Source organism: Nannobrachium achirus (genome assembly GCF_963921795.1).
Source record: "Nannobrachium achirus genome assembly, chromosome: 3".
Taxonomy (NCBI): domain Eukaryota; kingdom Metazoa; phylum Chordata; class Actinopteri; order Myctophiformes; family Myctophidae; genus Nannobrachium; species Nannobrachium achirus.
Window position 1 is genome coordinate 36440294 of NC_137812.1, and position 15726 is coordinate 36456019.

Sequence of the window (15726 nt, forward strand, 5' to 3'; positions counted from 1 at the left end):
GCAGAGTGAATGTGTAGCCTAAAGCCTAGGTGAAAACTACACTGTGGTGAGGTGTAGCTCTTCACCTTGGACTATGATAGAGGCTTCACTCCTCATGCATTGAAGGTAGCATGAGCTCAGTTCAGGGCACTCCCCAGGTTGGTAGAGAGAGAGAGAGAGAGTAGTGCCCAGTATTATAGCTTAGGCAATTGGCACCGGGTGAAAAAGAAAATGGGTTACAGAAATCGTGGGATCAAAATCTTTAAATAGTGCATATAGTTCTGTTTTGAGTGGGAGACCACAACTTAGGTCAAGGGGAGTGTCAGTAGAGTAACTTAAAGAAAAGGAGATAACAACACTACAAGAAATGTCCACCTCAAATTTCAATGGCATCAAAGAGAAGGCCCTCCAGAAAGGTGACTACACAGATGTGTCATAGCTTCATATGTCATCCCTAAGGGTCAGTTTCTGTTAGTGATATCTTTCACTGTTATTCCAAAACACTGATCCTTTTCGATAAGCATGATGGAGTGAGTATTTTTCTATCTCTGACACATTTTGGTTGCTATAAGAACCATGATGGTGGGTCTCTCGTATCTTGCTACATAATAAGTGGCATCTACTTAACTCACCCACTTCTGCCCGTTCTCTTGGTGAAAATAGAAGCTAGCATTCTTTGACGACATCCAAGATGGGTCAAACCCCAGGGGTCCGCAAAGCTTTTCTTCTCTTCTGTTCCAACCCTGTTTTCTCTGGACAGTTCGAGGGAAGGCAGGGCTTCTGGCTTCACTTGGCATTCTAGGTAAGCTCCTTTAACATTCCTTCGCCTCCAGGTGAAAACGTTTACGTAAATGTCTTCCACCCCTCCTCTCTTACCCCTCTTCAACCCTCTTTTCTCTCTCCCTTCTGCTAAGCTGGGAGGGGTTATACTTGATCCTAAAACATGTTTGTGTGTTGTGTGCTGTATTACGTGTATGGAACACACAATACCAAAGTTCTGCTGGATATGGAAAGGAAGATCTGGCATGCTGGAGTCGTAGGTCATACATTGAGTCACTGGTGAAGAAGACAGATTGAAAATGCTGCTCGAGGGGTTCCTAGTCGTATTCTTGGCTTTGCAAGGTATGTTCGTTTTGCCATATATGCTTAGATTTAGATGACTTTAACTTTTTATCCTGTGTGTGTGTGTGTGTGTGTGTGTGTGTGTGTGTGTGTGCGTGTGTGTGTGTGTTACGGCTGGTAAACGAATATTCTAATTCCGAATATTCCTATATGAGTACTATATGTTACTTTTCAGACTTTTCAGGGACAATGCAAAAACAATGTATCAAGTTATAAAAACACATTTTCCCCATAGAAAATAACTTAAAAACAAGATAACAGCGGAAGAGGGACAGTGAGCGCGCTGCTTGGATCCAATAAAAATATATGTTGTATGTTTTTATAACTTGATAAATTGTTTTTTGTATTGACCCTGTCAAATAAACATATTAAAATAATAATAATATTAATAATAGTAAATACAGTATAAATTCGATATTCGGGACAATTTCTAAGTCCAATATTCAAATTAAATGAGGATTGTTAACAGCCCTAGTGTGTGTGTGTGTGTGTGTGTGTGTGTGTGTGCGTGCGTGCGCGCGTGTGTGTGTGTGTGTGTGTGTGTGTGTGTGTGTGTGTGTGTGTGTGTGATTGTGCGCGTGCGTGTGCGCGTGTGTGTTGCAGCTGAGTGTCATCAGTGGACCCTGGCAGACAAAGACACCATAGTGAAAATATCTGCCTCCGGACACTGTGAGTTTCTCTGAATCCAATGAGATGTCGAACCATTTCAATTCATATATTTTACAAGCTATATAGGCCTACAGTAATAGTTTACATGTCGAAGCTGTAAGCCAGTGGTTCTCAAACTGAGGACCAGGGACCCCCAGGGTTCCAAGTGTGGGTTCCAAATGGACCCCTTTTACAGGCGACCTAAAACCCCCGTAAACTCAGAGTTACGGGGGCCCTTGAAATTAAAAGGTTTGAGAACCACTGCAGTAAGCTATTCCGTACATGTGTTGGTTCAATTTGTACACATTAAATTAACTGTGTGCGTGCGTGTGTGTGTGTGTGTGTGTGTGTGTGTGTGTGTGTGTGTGTGTGTGTGTGTGTGTGTGTGTGTCCTCTCCAGTGATTCAGTGCTCAGCAGTGATAGACATGCTTCTACTCCTGGATGGCTCTTACAGTGTGGGGAAGAGCAGCTTTGAGCGCTCCAAACACTTCGCTGGCAAACTGATGGATGTTCTGGATATCAATCCTGACAGGGTACTTTCCCCCCCTCTTTATGTCTTGTCTGTCCAACGGAACCACGTGAACCCCATCGTCTCAGGTAGTTTCCCTAGTTTATGTACGACGACATATACTGTACTTTTTTGAACACTTTAAGACTTCTACAAATGCCTTTCAAATCGGTAGTTCTCACACTTTGTTTTTCAAAAATGTTCAAAAATACACAGGTATGCACTATAATTACAATCTTGGTCCGGGGAAAGAGGGGTGGGTGGGTTTACGTTTGTTTTTCTTCCTTTGTATGTATTTACTTTACTGTTTTTTGAGTTCTGTATGTATGTTGTATGTATGTTATTTTTATTCAGGATACATGTATATCCCATATAATTGATTCTGGATTCCATGGAAAATAAAAATAAAAAAGAAGTTCAAAAATAGCAGATGTACAAGCTCGCAGCGCGGCACGAAGTGACGCACTGTGAGCTTGTAGATCTGCTATTTTTGAGAGGTGCTATCCGCTCCAATACATGACTTTGTGTGTACTGTGTATGTCCATGTGGGGGAAAATAAGTATTTGATTTCTCCATTACATAGAATGGAGAACATTTTCTGATTGGACAATATAATGGATTTGAGGATTGGTCAAGCTTCACGTGACATCACAATATATGCTATAAAAAGGTATTCTTCAGGAACAGTATTTTCTAGTGTGAAGTGTGATGTGAGATTTTTTTTTCTTTTTTTAATTTTGAATAGCCAATGCTAAAATCCAAAATGACACAGATGCTTTCCCGGTTTTAATGGTTTAAGAGAAATAAGTAAAAATATGCACTTCACATTTCGTGGACGTGGTCCCTTCTCATCCTCAGGTACGTGTGGGTGTCATGCAGTTCAGCTCCAAAACCAAGTTGGAGTTCGGTCTGAGCGCCTATCCCACGCGAGAGGAGACCAAAGAGGCCATCAAGAGTATCTATTTTAGGTTTGTATATATTGCTTACCACTTCAATCCGTTCCGTATACTATATTATATTATAATTGTAATTACTTGCGCCAGCAGAGCGCGCAAGAACTGCGATCGGCTGGGTATGTATTTCGGTGTCCTTCTTTGTTTAAGCCTGTAGCCCAATCAGGGACCAGCATTTCTGGCAACGTCCTCATTAACATCCAATGACGGACCAGCATTCCTGGTGATGCCAGTGGTGAGTGCATGGCGTGCTCTGCTGGCACACAAGTAGACCATACATGGCCTACTTGTGCACAAGGAGCAAGTTGGCACCCCGACAGAGTGCAGTTCTTGTTCTTATCTGTGGAGATAAGTGAAAGTTGTAATTCCTCCTAACACATCATATATCATTATGTATATCCTCAGAATGTCCTAGTTCATTGTTTCTGTAGTTCTACTGTACACAAGTCCCACTGGTGTTTTCCTTCCTGGCCCAGAGGGGGCAGCACAGAGGCAGGCAGCGCGGTGTACCATGTCCTGAGGAAAGGCTTTCCTGGAGGAAGACCCAACACTCCCAGAATCCTCCTCCTCCTCACTGACGGACGTTCCCAAGACAACATCCGGAACTCTGCCTCCCTGGCCAGAAAGAGTGGGATTATAGTGTTTGCTGTGGGGATCAAGCATCCAGAGTAAGACGTGAACTGTTCATCAGTGGTGGAAAGAAATACTCACACTGTTTACTTAGGTTTATCAATACCGCAATGTAGAAATACACGGTTACAAGTAAAAGTCCGGAATTCAAAGTAAAAGTACAAAGGTATTGGTATCAAAATGTACTTAAAGTACCAAAAGTAGAAAGTACTCATTATGCAGAATGTCCCATTTCAAGTTTTGAAACTCAAAAAGAGAGAACCAAAAGTGGCCTTAGAGTCACTGTATAAGATAAATATTATTATACTTTTATTTGTTCTCTCTTTTCTTAAAATTTAGTAGTAGCTAATAGCTTTTTATCCCATTTTTAGTTGTTATGTCTTTTAATTCCTCCCCACACGCTATTTTCACTACTTCTTAAAAGTATGTTTTCCCCTCTAATTAATGGATGAAAAAACATTTGAATTTGTTTTTAACGTATGAAAAATTTAGAATTTCTGGGATTCTTTTGAAAATATTTTTGAAATAATAATTAAACAAAATGCAGGAAACTAAAAATAAAGGGGCATTTACTCGCATTACTCTTTAAAAATTGGTCTGCGACCGACATAGGGTCCTGACCCACTGTAAATCTAATCTACAACATTGTGTGGTGTTCTACTGTAAATCTGATCTACAACATTGTGTGGTGTTCTACTGTAAATCTGATCTACAACATTGTGTGGTGTTCTACTGTAAATCTGATCTACAACATTGTGTGGTGTTCCACTGTAAATCTGATCTACAACATTGTGTGGTGTTCTACTGTAAATCTAATCTACAACATTGTGTGGTGTTCTACTGTAAATCTAATCTACAACACTGTGTGGTGTTCTACATTTCTAGTTGGTCAGTCCTGCAGGCAGTGGCGTCAGAACCCAGCGAGCGATACGTGTTTTTCGCCGAGCTCTACGACGACGCCGTAAACGGCCTGGTCACGACCCTCACGCACAACGCTGTCTGCAGTGACATACACCCCCGTGAGTGGGGTTTCTTCATTCTGCATTGTTATAATAACTTACACAGTGAAATCATCAGTGTTTATTTATCCATTTGTAACGCTGAGAGTGCACAAAGGTAACCAAATTGACCTGTAATTAACTTAACGTTGGGTCTGCAGGCATTGACACTAAGGCTTGCCCACCTGCCCCCGGCAGGTAAATAAAACCTTCGGGCAGGTGAAGTTTGTTGTCAGGTTGCCCGACCGGGCAAGTGCTCATTTGAGAGGGGACGCAACCGTCTACAAACACAACACCAGATATCTGTCTAAACACCTGAATGAGGCCAAAGCGCTCTGTCTTCTTGTCTGTGGAATGTAACAAGTGTGAAACCATAGACATATTCAATCATAGCTATGTAGGTATTTGGATTTGGAGGTATTGAGGTATGACATTTTTTAGCACACAGCTTGAGAAAGTAAAGAAATAAGTGTTAAATTGAGCGGTAATTAAAATCTTACCTACGGTATGATTTTATAATGGACAATTTACTTTTCGGGCAAGTGGGCATGACCTTCGGGCAAGTAGAACATGACATGTACTTGCCCGACGGGCAAGTGCTTCTGAGACCATAGTGTCAACCCCTGGTCTGTAACTGAGAGTAAAATTGACAGGATTTTAAAGTGTAGATTGGGGGATCCAGTTTGATGGCCTTGAAATGAAAAGGGCTGGGGAAAAGACAATTACTGCATCAAAATGATTCAATAAAATACCGTACGTACCGTACAATACAATAAAAACTGGTCAAACATTGGCCAAAATGTCAAATAATTTTGGAAAGAGGCAACAAATTTGAAAATAGCTTATCTAAAAGCTCACAACTTGTAGTTCGGTTATTTTCACAATATATATCTGTGAAACCATTTATCTGTGAAACCTACTAAACTAGCCCTTACCCATTCAAAGATATGAGCTCCAAAATGATGTGCAGTGTGTGGGTTATGGGATGTGCACTGTGCATACAGTATATGAGGGATGGAAAGTAACTTTAACTGGTGCCTGCATGATAATATGTAGGAGCATCAATGTAAGAAATACCCGTTTCGTTTAATGGCTAAGCCCCCCCCCCCCCCCCCCCCCCCGCCCGCACACTCCTCCCCCCCCCCCCGTGTGTGTGTGTGTGTGTGTGATTGTGCATGGCCTGAACAACAGCGCCCCTCCCTTAACATCTAACATATAATTTTCCGAATGTCTGTCTGTCTGTCTGAGTGTCTGTCTGTCTGAAACCGCGTTTCTCCTCAGTGGCTGGAGCAATTGATCTGAAATCGCATCACCATCAGCATATGAACACACCTGACATAACTGTGAAGCCCGTTTGTCACTTTCACAAATCGTATGCTGTATAATTGCATTTTTATGGTGTATCTATATCTATTTAGCCTACAGTACCTTTTGTGACCACACATGTTAAGGGAGGGGCGCTGTTGTTCAGGCCATGCACAATCACACACAAACCCACACACACACACACACGGGGGGGGGGGGGGAGTGTGTGTGTGTGCAGGCGGGCAGGCGGGCGGGCGGGCGGGGGGGGGGGGGGGGGGGGGTGGTTCTGGCCCTGTTACAGATGTTGTCCAAAATCATGCAGATCGGTACACAGTATCTCTGTAGCCGTTAAATGGAACGGGTATTTCTTACATTGATGCTCCTACATATTAGCATGCAAGCACCAGTTAAAGTTACTTTCCATCCCTCATATACTGTGTGCACAGTGCACATCCCATAATCCACACACTGCACATCATTTCGGAGCTCATATCTTTGAACGGGTAAGGGCTAGTCTATACTATAATTTTGCGAATGTCTGTCTGTCTGAGTGAGTGTCTGTCTGTATGAAACAGCGTTTCTCCTCGGTGGCTGGAGCAATTGATCTGAAATCGCATCACCATAAGCATATGAACACACCTGACATAACTGTGAAGCCCGTTTGTCACTTTCACAAATCGTATGCTGTATATTAGCATTTTTATGCTGTATCTACTATCTATTCTGCATCTAGCATGAGGCGCATCTATTCTGCATCTAGCTTGAGGCAAAATGTTTAACCAGCTCTGTGTGTGTGTGTGTGTGTGTGTGTGTGTGCAGGCAGGCGGGTGTGTGTGCAGGCGGGTGGGCGGGCGGGCTGGGGGGGGGGGACAGTATCTCTGTAGCCATTAAACGAAACGGGTTTCTTACATTGATGCTCCTACAGTACATCATGCAAGCACCAGTTAAAGTTACTTTCCATCCCTCATATACTGTGTGCACAGTGCACATCCCATAACCCACACACTGCACATCATTTTGGAGCTCATATCTTTGAACGGGTAAGGGCTAGTGTGTGGTCACAAAAGGTACTGTAGGCTAAATAGATATAGATACACCATAAAAATGCTATTATACAGCATACGATTTGTGAAAGTGACAAACGGGCTTCACAGTTATGTCAGGTGTGTTCATATGCTGATGGTGATGCGATTTCAGATCAATTGCTCCAGCCACCGAGGAGAAACGCTGTTTCATACAGACAGACACTCACTCACTCACTCAGACAGACATTCGCAAAATTATAGTATAGACTAGCCCTTACCCGTTCAAAGATATGAGCTCCAAAATGATGTGCAGTGTGTGGGTTATGGGATGTGCACTCGCACTGTGCACACAGTATATGAGGGATGGAAAGTAACTTTAACTGGTGCTTGCATGATGTAGGAGCATCAATGTAAGAAACCCGTTTCGTTTAATGGCTACAGAGATACTGTTCCCCCCCCCCCCCCCCAGCCCGCCCGCCCACCCGCCTGCACACACACCCGCCTGCCTGCCTGCACACACACACACACACACACACACACACACACACACACACAGAGCTGGTTAAACATTTTGCCTCAAGCTAGATGCAGAATAGATGCGCCTCATGCTAGATGCAGAATAAATAGTAGATAGATACACCATAAAAATGCTAATATACAGCATACGATTTGTGAAAGTGACAAACGGGCTTCACAGTTATGTCAGGTGTGTTCATATGCTTATGGTGATGCGATTTCAGATCAATTGCTCCAGCCACTGAGGAGAAACACTGTTTCAGACAGACAGACACTCACTCACTCACTCAGACAGACATTCGCAAAATTATTGCGACCCTAAGGTCGCAGTTTAGTATGAAAACCTCCACCGGCCGTCCGTCCGTCCGTCCGTCCGTCCGTCCGTCCGTCCGTCCGTCACACACGTCACACCTTTGCCCTGCTCAATGTATACGTGTAACGCCTGATACTGAGGTGATGTGTCACTGTGACATCACAGATACTGAGGTGATGTGTCACTGTGACATCACAGGTGAGATCGCAGTGATGTCAGATACTCAGAGCAGGGATCTCCATATTTAGGCATAAACAGGTGACATCACAGTGATGTCAGATACTCAGAGCAGGTATCTCCATATATGGGCATAAAATGGATTCTGTTAGGGATCTCCATACTGTATATGGGCATAAAAGGGATTAGTGATGTCAGATACTCAGAGCAGGGATCTCCATATATGGGCATAAAAGGGATTAGTGATGTCAGATACTCAGAGCAGGGATCTCCATATATGGGCATAAAAGGGATTCAGATGGAGATTCAACTTCAATGAGTAACAATGGCAAACTGTCAACTGCCCGTATGTTCTTGATAATTGGTAAAACAAACTTTTGGCCTATTTGTGGCTTATCATCACATCCAACCATCTTAAGATACTCAGCTAGTGGGGAATGCTCTCTTCCCTGGTGAGAATTGCCCCTTTATATAGGGCTTGTTTGTGTATTGTATGACATCACGCCACATCATCAGCTGTGGACTCTGTGATGTCATCGTATCTCCATATATGGCCATCTCCGTATATGGAGATATAAGTCGTCCATGCCCAGGTATGGGCTGGTGAGGTCAGACTTTGTGTGATGGGTAGGTTATCTCCATATATGGAGATTCAACATTCCAGGTGTAACTATGGCTGCCCGTATGACGTGAGAGGTGGAGGCTGTGATATTTGTGGAGATAAGCGACCAACGGTCGCTTATCTCCCGATTAGGGAGTCTTACTGGTAGTATAGATGTAATGCCTCAACTCCTACAAATCTAAGTGCTCATCAGGGTGGGGGGTCCCCAGTTCAAATCTGATTATTTTGGAGGGTCACAGACTGAAAAGTTTGAGAACCAGTGGCGTAGGGGGTGGGGTTGGAGGAGTGGGGTCCATTGTGTTTTTGTTTTTGTTTTCTGAACAGTGTGCAGAGTGGAGTCCAGAATGTGCCTTAGGAGCACCGTATTGTCACTACGACAATACCATGGCAACCACATGTGCTGGAGGAGAGAGGGGCAAAATGCTCAAGCCAGACCCATGGCCAGTATATGTCCACACTATGGGTAGGTTGAGGAAAGCTGTGTGATTGTGTTGGTGTTTTCCTTGTTAATTAAAAGTCTTTTTTCTGGTAATTCCCATCGGGGTCGCCACAGCAGATCATCTGTTTCCATCTGCTTCTGTTCTTGCGTCTTCCTCAGTCACTCCTGCCACCTGCAATGCATGTCCTCTCACCGCAATCATAAACCTACTCTTTGGCCTTTCTCTTCTCCTCGTGCCTGGCTATTCCATCTTCACAATCCTTATCCCAACGTACCCCTCATCTCTCCTCTGCACAAGTCCAAACCATCTCAACCTTGCTTCTCTTGCTTTATCCCCAAGCCCCTGGGCTGATCCTCTAATGTAGGCTTGTTCAAAAATAGAAAAAAGGAGCTGATCTACAGGCTCACCGCTCATTGCATCACTATGCGCTGTGAGCTTGTAGATAAGTCTATTTTCAGCAAATATATTGAATGTACATAAATAAGTCACTAGTATAGAGCTGTGCACGAGAGCTTTCATGGTGTTTGTCCTTTAACAGTTGGAAGAGGATCAGCCACATTGTTCACAGCAGATGCTACAGAACCCTCTGCCCAGGTAACTACTGGACCAGTACAAATACTCTTCATGCTAAATGAATTGTACTGAAATACTACGTATACGCCCATGCACGCACACGCACACGCACGCACGCACGCACACACACACACACACACACACACACACACACACACACAATTACTTCAACTCCTTCTCCCCTTTCTTCCAGACCCCTGTGAATCCAACCCCTGTTTGAATGGAGGGACATGTGTAACAGAGGGTGTGGAGGAGTACAGCTGTCTTTGTCCACTGGGATACAGGGCAGATCAACACTGCGGTACATTAGAATACATCAACCACATGAAGTGTAGAAGAATAATTAACTGAATGTAGAAGTTTATAAATGAATCTGTTTTTTGAGGGGCCAACCCTATTTTTTTATCTGATTTCTCAGTCAACAAAATATTTATTTTCATATTTTCTCTTGCATAGGTGGTGGGAAGTATCCGAGTAAGTATTTAAATATAAATAAACAACATTTTTCTTCTGTCAAAATCCCACAAAAGAAATGATGAAACTGGATTTTAAAATAAATATTTGACACTTTAAACTTTCAAATCCCTCTGTGTGTCTCTGTGTCAGTACCGGCAGGTCTGCTAGAATGTTCTGTGGACCTTCTGTTCCTGATGGATGGCTCGTGGTCCTCAGGTCTGGAGAACTTCCAGCGGGCCAAAGACTTCATCAAGAGGTTCACTTTGTCCATGAACTCCTCTTCTGCTCAAGTGGTCCTGGCCGTCGCCCAGTATGCTAACAGTGTTTTCATGGAGATCCCAGCTGGCCGTCATGGCAGCACAGGGGACTTCCTGGCTGACCTGGAGGCCGTGTCGTTCCGAGGCGGGGTGACGCGGACGGGTGCTGCACTGGTGCACGTGGCAGAGAACACTTTCCACTTGGAGGGGGGATTCAGGACCGAGGTACCCCACGCTGTGGTGCTCCTCACTGGGGCAAAGTCTAAAGACCCGGTAGGCATCCAGATTAAGATAGGAAATTATATGTATATAATCTGAAATATTTAAAGCTGTATAGAAATAGAAAATTACTTATCCACATGAACCCTTGCAAACCTTTTGGGATGTCATCATAGACAAACATTTATAAATAGCAGTTCTACAAGATCAAAGCGCGTTGCGGTGCATTGTGGGCTTGCAAGTTGGCTCATTTCAGCAAAGAGATTTAGTGTAGACTCAGAGTCAGAGGGATTAATTTTCTTTGGATTCTACTTATGTGACCATACTTATGGAATAATGTCCCTGCCATAACAGCATCTGTTAGATGTCTAATTTAAATACACTGCAGAGTCGTGAGTGTTCATTCAACTTTGAGGTCATTGTCAAGTTGAAGGTTAACAAACACACAGGATTTTTCAATGTAGGAAAAGATTTTGCAGAACGCGATGTGTTGTTAAAATCTGCACCAGTATTTCACTTTGATGAGTCAATATAATGCAGTGTTTTGGTTGTGTATATTCACCTAAACATAAATTAATTGATTTGCTCATGGTTTTGTGTGCAAGGTGTCTGCAGCAGTGGAGAAGGCCAGGCAGAGAGAGGTATTTGTCTTGGCTGTGGCTCCCTCCAGGTAAGAAAAATAAACATTTGTTTTATCACCACCTATGCATGTTGGCTTGTTCCCTCACTTCCTCTGCAGGTACAGTAAATACAGTACCTGTACTGGCCTGGGACATAGGGCTGTCACAATTATTACATAATCGACGTCTAATCGCAATTATTTGACATAATCGCGATTCTTTTTCATAATCGTCATAATCGTTTCCTTGTTGAAAAATGTTCATATATATTTGTTTTAAGTAAAAAATAGTGGAAATAGCAGTCGCGATGCGACGCGTTGTGAGCTTGTAGATCGGCTATTTCCACTATCAATGTTCTTTTTTAAGTATAAAGTTGTCAAATTATGTCAGCAATTTCTTTGTATATTTAGGTTATGTGTCATATCTACCATGTGCAACTTCAAAGCCTAAAAGCCAAACAGAAATGTAATTGTCAACGACAAAAACACAATTAAATCGTTAATCGCAATTATTTGAGTGACAATTAATCGTCATGTAAAATGTCATAATCGTGACAGCCCTACATGTCATGTCACACACATTAGTCAACAGTACATTGCAAATCTGAGATAGAAAGGGTCCATTTGTACACTGTGCTGGAGACTATTGCTTAAACATTGCCATTACATCTACTGTACCTATTATTCTGAACACTCTGCAGGATGCACACAGAGCTCATTCGGATCACCTCTGACCCAGAAGTCATTTTCACCTATGACAATGCACAGGAGCTTCATAGGAAGGTTCAGGAACTCAGGACCAAAGTCTGTGGCCTCACATCAGCAGGTGGGAACAGAGAATGTTTGGCTGGTTACTAGAGCCTAACCAATGCCAGAATTGAGAGACCTAGACCACCGATTACAGAGTTTGACCGATATTTTTAACATTTTCTAATCAATAAAAAAAACGGTCGGGCTTTACTGGGGCATTGTTGGGTGGTTTCTGTAATTAAACAGTATCAAACTAGTGTACTTGTGTTCTTCATCCGTAATACATTGTACATATGGTTGTTTTTGATCCTCTTTCTCCTCCTAGGCTGCTCCAGTAAGTCTTTGGACCTGGTCTTTGTGTTGGACTCATCCAATGACACTTCCCGCAGTGATTTCCGCCTCACAAAGTCATTCATCAGAGCTACCGTTCCCAACTTCGACCTCGACGCTGACCTCACCCAGGTCGCCATGGTGATCTATGGCGCCAAGCCACGCACCGTGTTTGGCCTGAGTGACTTCGACAGTGAAGCTGGAATGAAAAGGGCCATCAGCCTGGCTCCGTACCTGGGAGGACCCCCATCGGCAGCCAGGGCACTGCGCTACGTCATGGAGCACACTCTTAGCGTGCACAACGGGTCACGGCCGGCGGCTCACAAGGTGGTGGTGTTGGTTATTGATGAGCAGAATGAAGGCATCAACGAAGATGACCTGGTCACGGTCACAGACAAGCTGAGAGAGAGCGGAATCACGCTGCTTGTGATTGGTCCTGGTTCAAGCCAATCACCGGGCCTTATGAGGATAGCAGGAAGTGCAAGGATGATGATGGCAGTGCCATCATATGAAGACATGAAGCTCTATGTCAATGATGTGGTTCAGATGATCTGTCGAGCTGAGAGGAGAGGCTCACCTCACTAGAATTAATATGCTTAAAGGTAGAGATGTATATCAATCAGTATTGTGATGACAAAATAGCATCTGCATTTCCATGCCTTTAGTTTCAGAATTTAGAGCTACTATCCAGGTTAACAACCCGGTGATTTTACTCATATATACATGAAGCATCATCTGACGGTAAAAAAATAATAAACAAAGAGTATGATTTTTCTTTTTGCCAGACCCATGAAATGGGTAGGCCTACATAAGCAAATGTCGGTCTGTCCGGGTTTTCTATATAAAGGGTATATATGATGATGACATGATGATGACATGCCTACAAAAGGCATGATGTCATAAATGATGATGACAGACAGGGGGTCTGGCACAACCAGGTTGACCTGGTCTAGTTTCCTCCTCCAAACACAAATGTTATCAAATGTGACTGAATATCATTAACAATAGTCACATAGTTTATTTTTGGAACACATTTCTTATATGACTCGATCTAAGATACCCCTATAGGAAATTCAATAAAGAAAATAACGCTGTGACCCAGGGGTGGACGGTGGGATTGACCTCAGGACAATCGAAAGGTTCTGATGGAATGCAAATTATAATTTAATGGAAGACTTTGCTAAATGAAGCTGTTCTAGGAATCCACAATGGAAACGTTAATACTGTATATTCTGGAAGTTAGTCAAGTCAGTGGTGCATTTTCTCCAAACCAAATCCTCTACATTCTTCCAAAGAGTATTTATTGGTTTTCCATCACAGCTCGTCCACACACAGGCAGATCCTTGGGACATGGGCTCTTGTACAGAATAAATAACATTGACAAAATGGTCCTCCTGGGGGCAGTGTTATGCTGCGTTCACACACTGGCAGATACAAAGCTACACTGCACATCTTTTCATCTTTGTAGCTGAAGTTGAAACCAGCTCAGCTTTTTTGTAGCTTTGTAGCAGCTACAAACGTGTGATGTATGTTTGTATCTTCATGTCACTGGCTTCCATTGAAAATGAAAGGTGGCCTGTATCTTAGTATCTGCCAGTGTGAAGGTGAAGGCAACATTAAGCTACTGTAGGTCATGTTACACAATACAGAGGAAAAATACCGGTGTGGTATTACATGACATTTTAATATTACTCCAGAGGTGCATGTCCCAGTCACATAATCCATATCTAAATGGAGAGGTGTGTGTGATTACACTCCACAGCTACAGCTGCCAGTGAGAGGCTTGGAGAGGAAAATGCTGTGAAAGAAGTGGTTGTGAGCATGCTTTTTGTATGCTTGCAAAGAGAACCTAATTGTGCCAAACAATACATTCCTTTAAGTCCCAAGGCACTTTACAGCATCTCTCCAACAACACCTGGCCTCACATTAACCTCTCAAGCCCTAACTACTTCATAAGATGATTAGTATCGCAACATGTTGTAAGCTTGCAGATCTGCCATTTTTACTTGCGCCAGGTGATACGACATTCATATTCACCCTATATTTGGGCTTGCTCTTGTAGTTTTTGACCAGAATTAACAGCCATATTTGGCTATGGGGCCAGCCAACAAGTCACATGTTGGCACCTCGACCGAGTGCAGGCTAGTTGAATTTCTTTTTTCGACATGCCCAAAATAGGAACACCAGGTTGAAAGTGGTAAATAACTAGACCAGGTCAACCTGGTTGTGCCAGACCCCCCGTCTGTCATCATCATTTATGACATCATGCCTTTTGTAGGCATGTCATCATCATGTCATCATCATATATACCCTTTATATAGAAAAGGAACAGACCGACATTTGCTTATGTAGGCCTACCCATTTCATGGGTCTGGCAATAAAACCATTATCTGTACTGAACTATGTTCAATTAGGATTCTTTACTTTATAAGACTATGCATTAGCATCTTGTGTTGCTTGGCGTCAATCGCCTGAGGGTTTGTATACTAATCCATGCTTACTTTTCAGGATTAGCCTAGCAAGATTCTTGGTTACCATAGCATTTTCATGATGTTGCCATGGCAATGATGTCCAGCTCTAAGGATGCTTTTTAAGGTTGCTGGCATTGCTCCCTAAATTCCTTTTTTGCCCATAAAGGATGTGGCAGAGATGAACCAGGCCTGCTTCCAAAACCCTGAATTTCGAATACACCACGGCCACAAGCATAGGCCCTGCAGTTAGAAGACTTGCTGTTTATTCAGGGAGGAGTGCTGAGCCAGGATTGGCAATCAGGTTTCAATATCAGTTTGAAGAGAGGAAAAATGGTTCCTGAGAGGCTTTGAATGAGACCTAAAAAACATTAGGCACTGCTACAGGAATAGGGAAAGTACTTGTCAGGCATGGCTAGAATGATCTGTTGTCTTCAAAATCCAAAATGTGTTATTTTACAAATCTAAATAATATTTTAATATAGAGCCACAAATGTCTAAGAGTTTATTTTCTTTTTGTCTTCCTACTTGGAACATTAGGCTGGATTTACATGAACTGAGTCTTTACGTTTTTACGGAAAAACTATAAGTAAAACCGTTTTTGATACAAGTTAAATTAAATGGTTGAGGAAGCTCCAGACTGTTAAAATGCTTTCTCTTTTCATTGTTTTCAACACCTATTAATAGCTCACCTCGGCCCAGGGCCATTACAGCCCTCCATCATCTAGTTAATCATTAGGACTACTGTACACTTTGCTAAAGCTTTGCCACAGGTCTATAACAACATGTTCTGCTAGCCTTGCCGTTACAACGCTTG

General features: G+C 42.9%; 1 protein-coding gene across 1 annotated transcript; it reads left to right on the forward strand.

Moving 5' to 3' along the window:
• The first annotated feature begins 465 nt into the window (after positions 1–465).
• On the forward strand, positions 466–13091 carry LOC308282215 (von Willebrand factor A domain-containing protein 2-like). The gene is made up of 15 exons (XM_080722560.1): positions 466–781; positions 894–1101; positions 1705–1770; positions 2150–2283; positions 3117–3226; positions 3688–3879; positions 4727–4860; positions 9122–9260; positions 9776–9831; positions 10004–10111; positions 10267–10284; positions 10417–10796; positions 11348–11412; positions 12063–12187; positions 12437–13091. Exons 2-15 carry the CDS (start codon positions 1059–1061, stop codon positions 13024–13026), a joined length of 2160 nt encoding a protein of 719 aa, XP_080578686.1. The 5' UTR covers positions 466–781; positions 894–1058; the 3' UTR covers positions 13027–13091.
• Positions 13092–15726: the final 2635 nt, after the last annotated feature.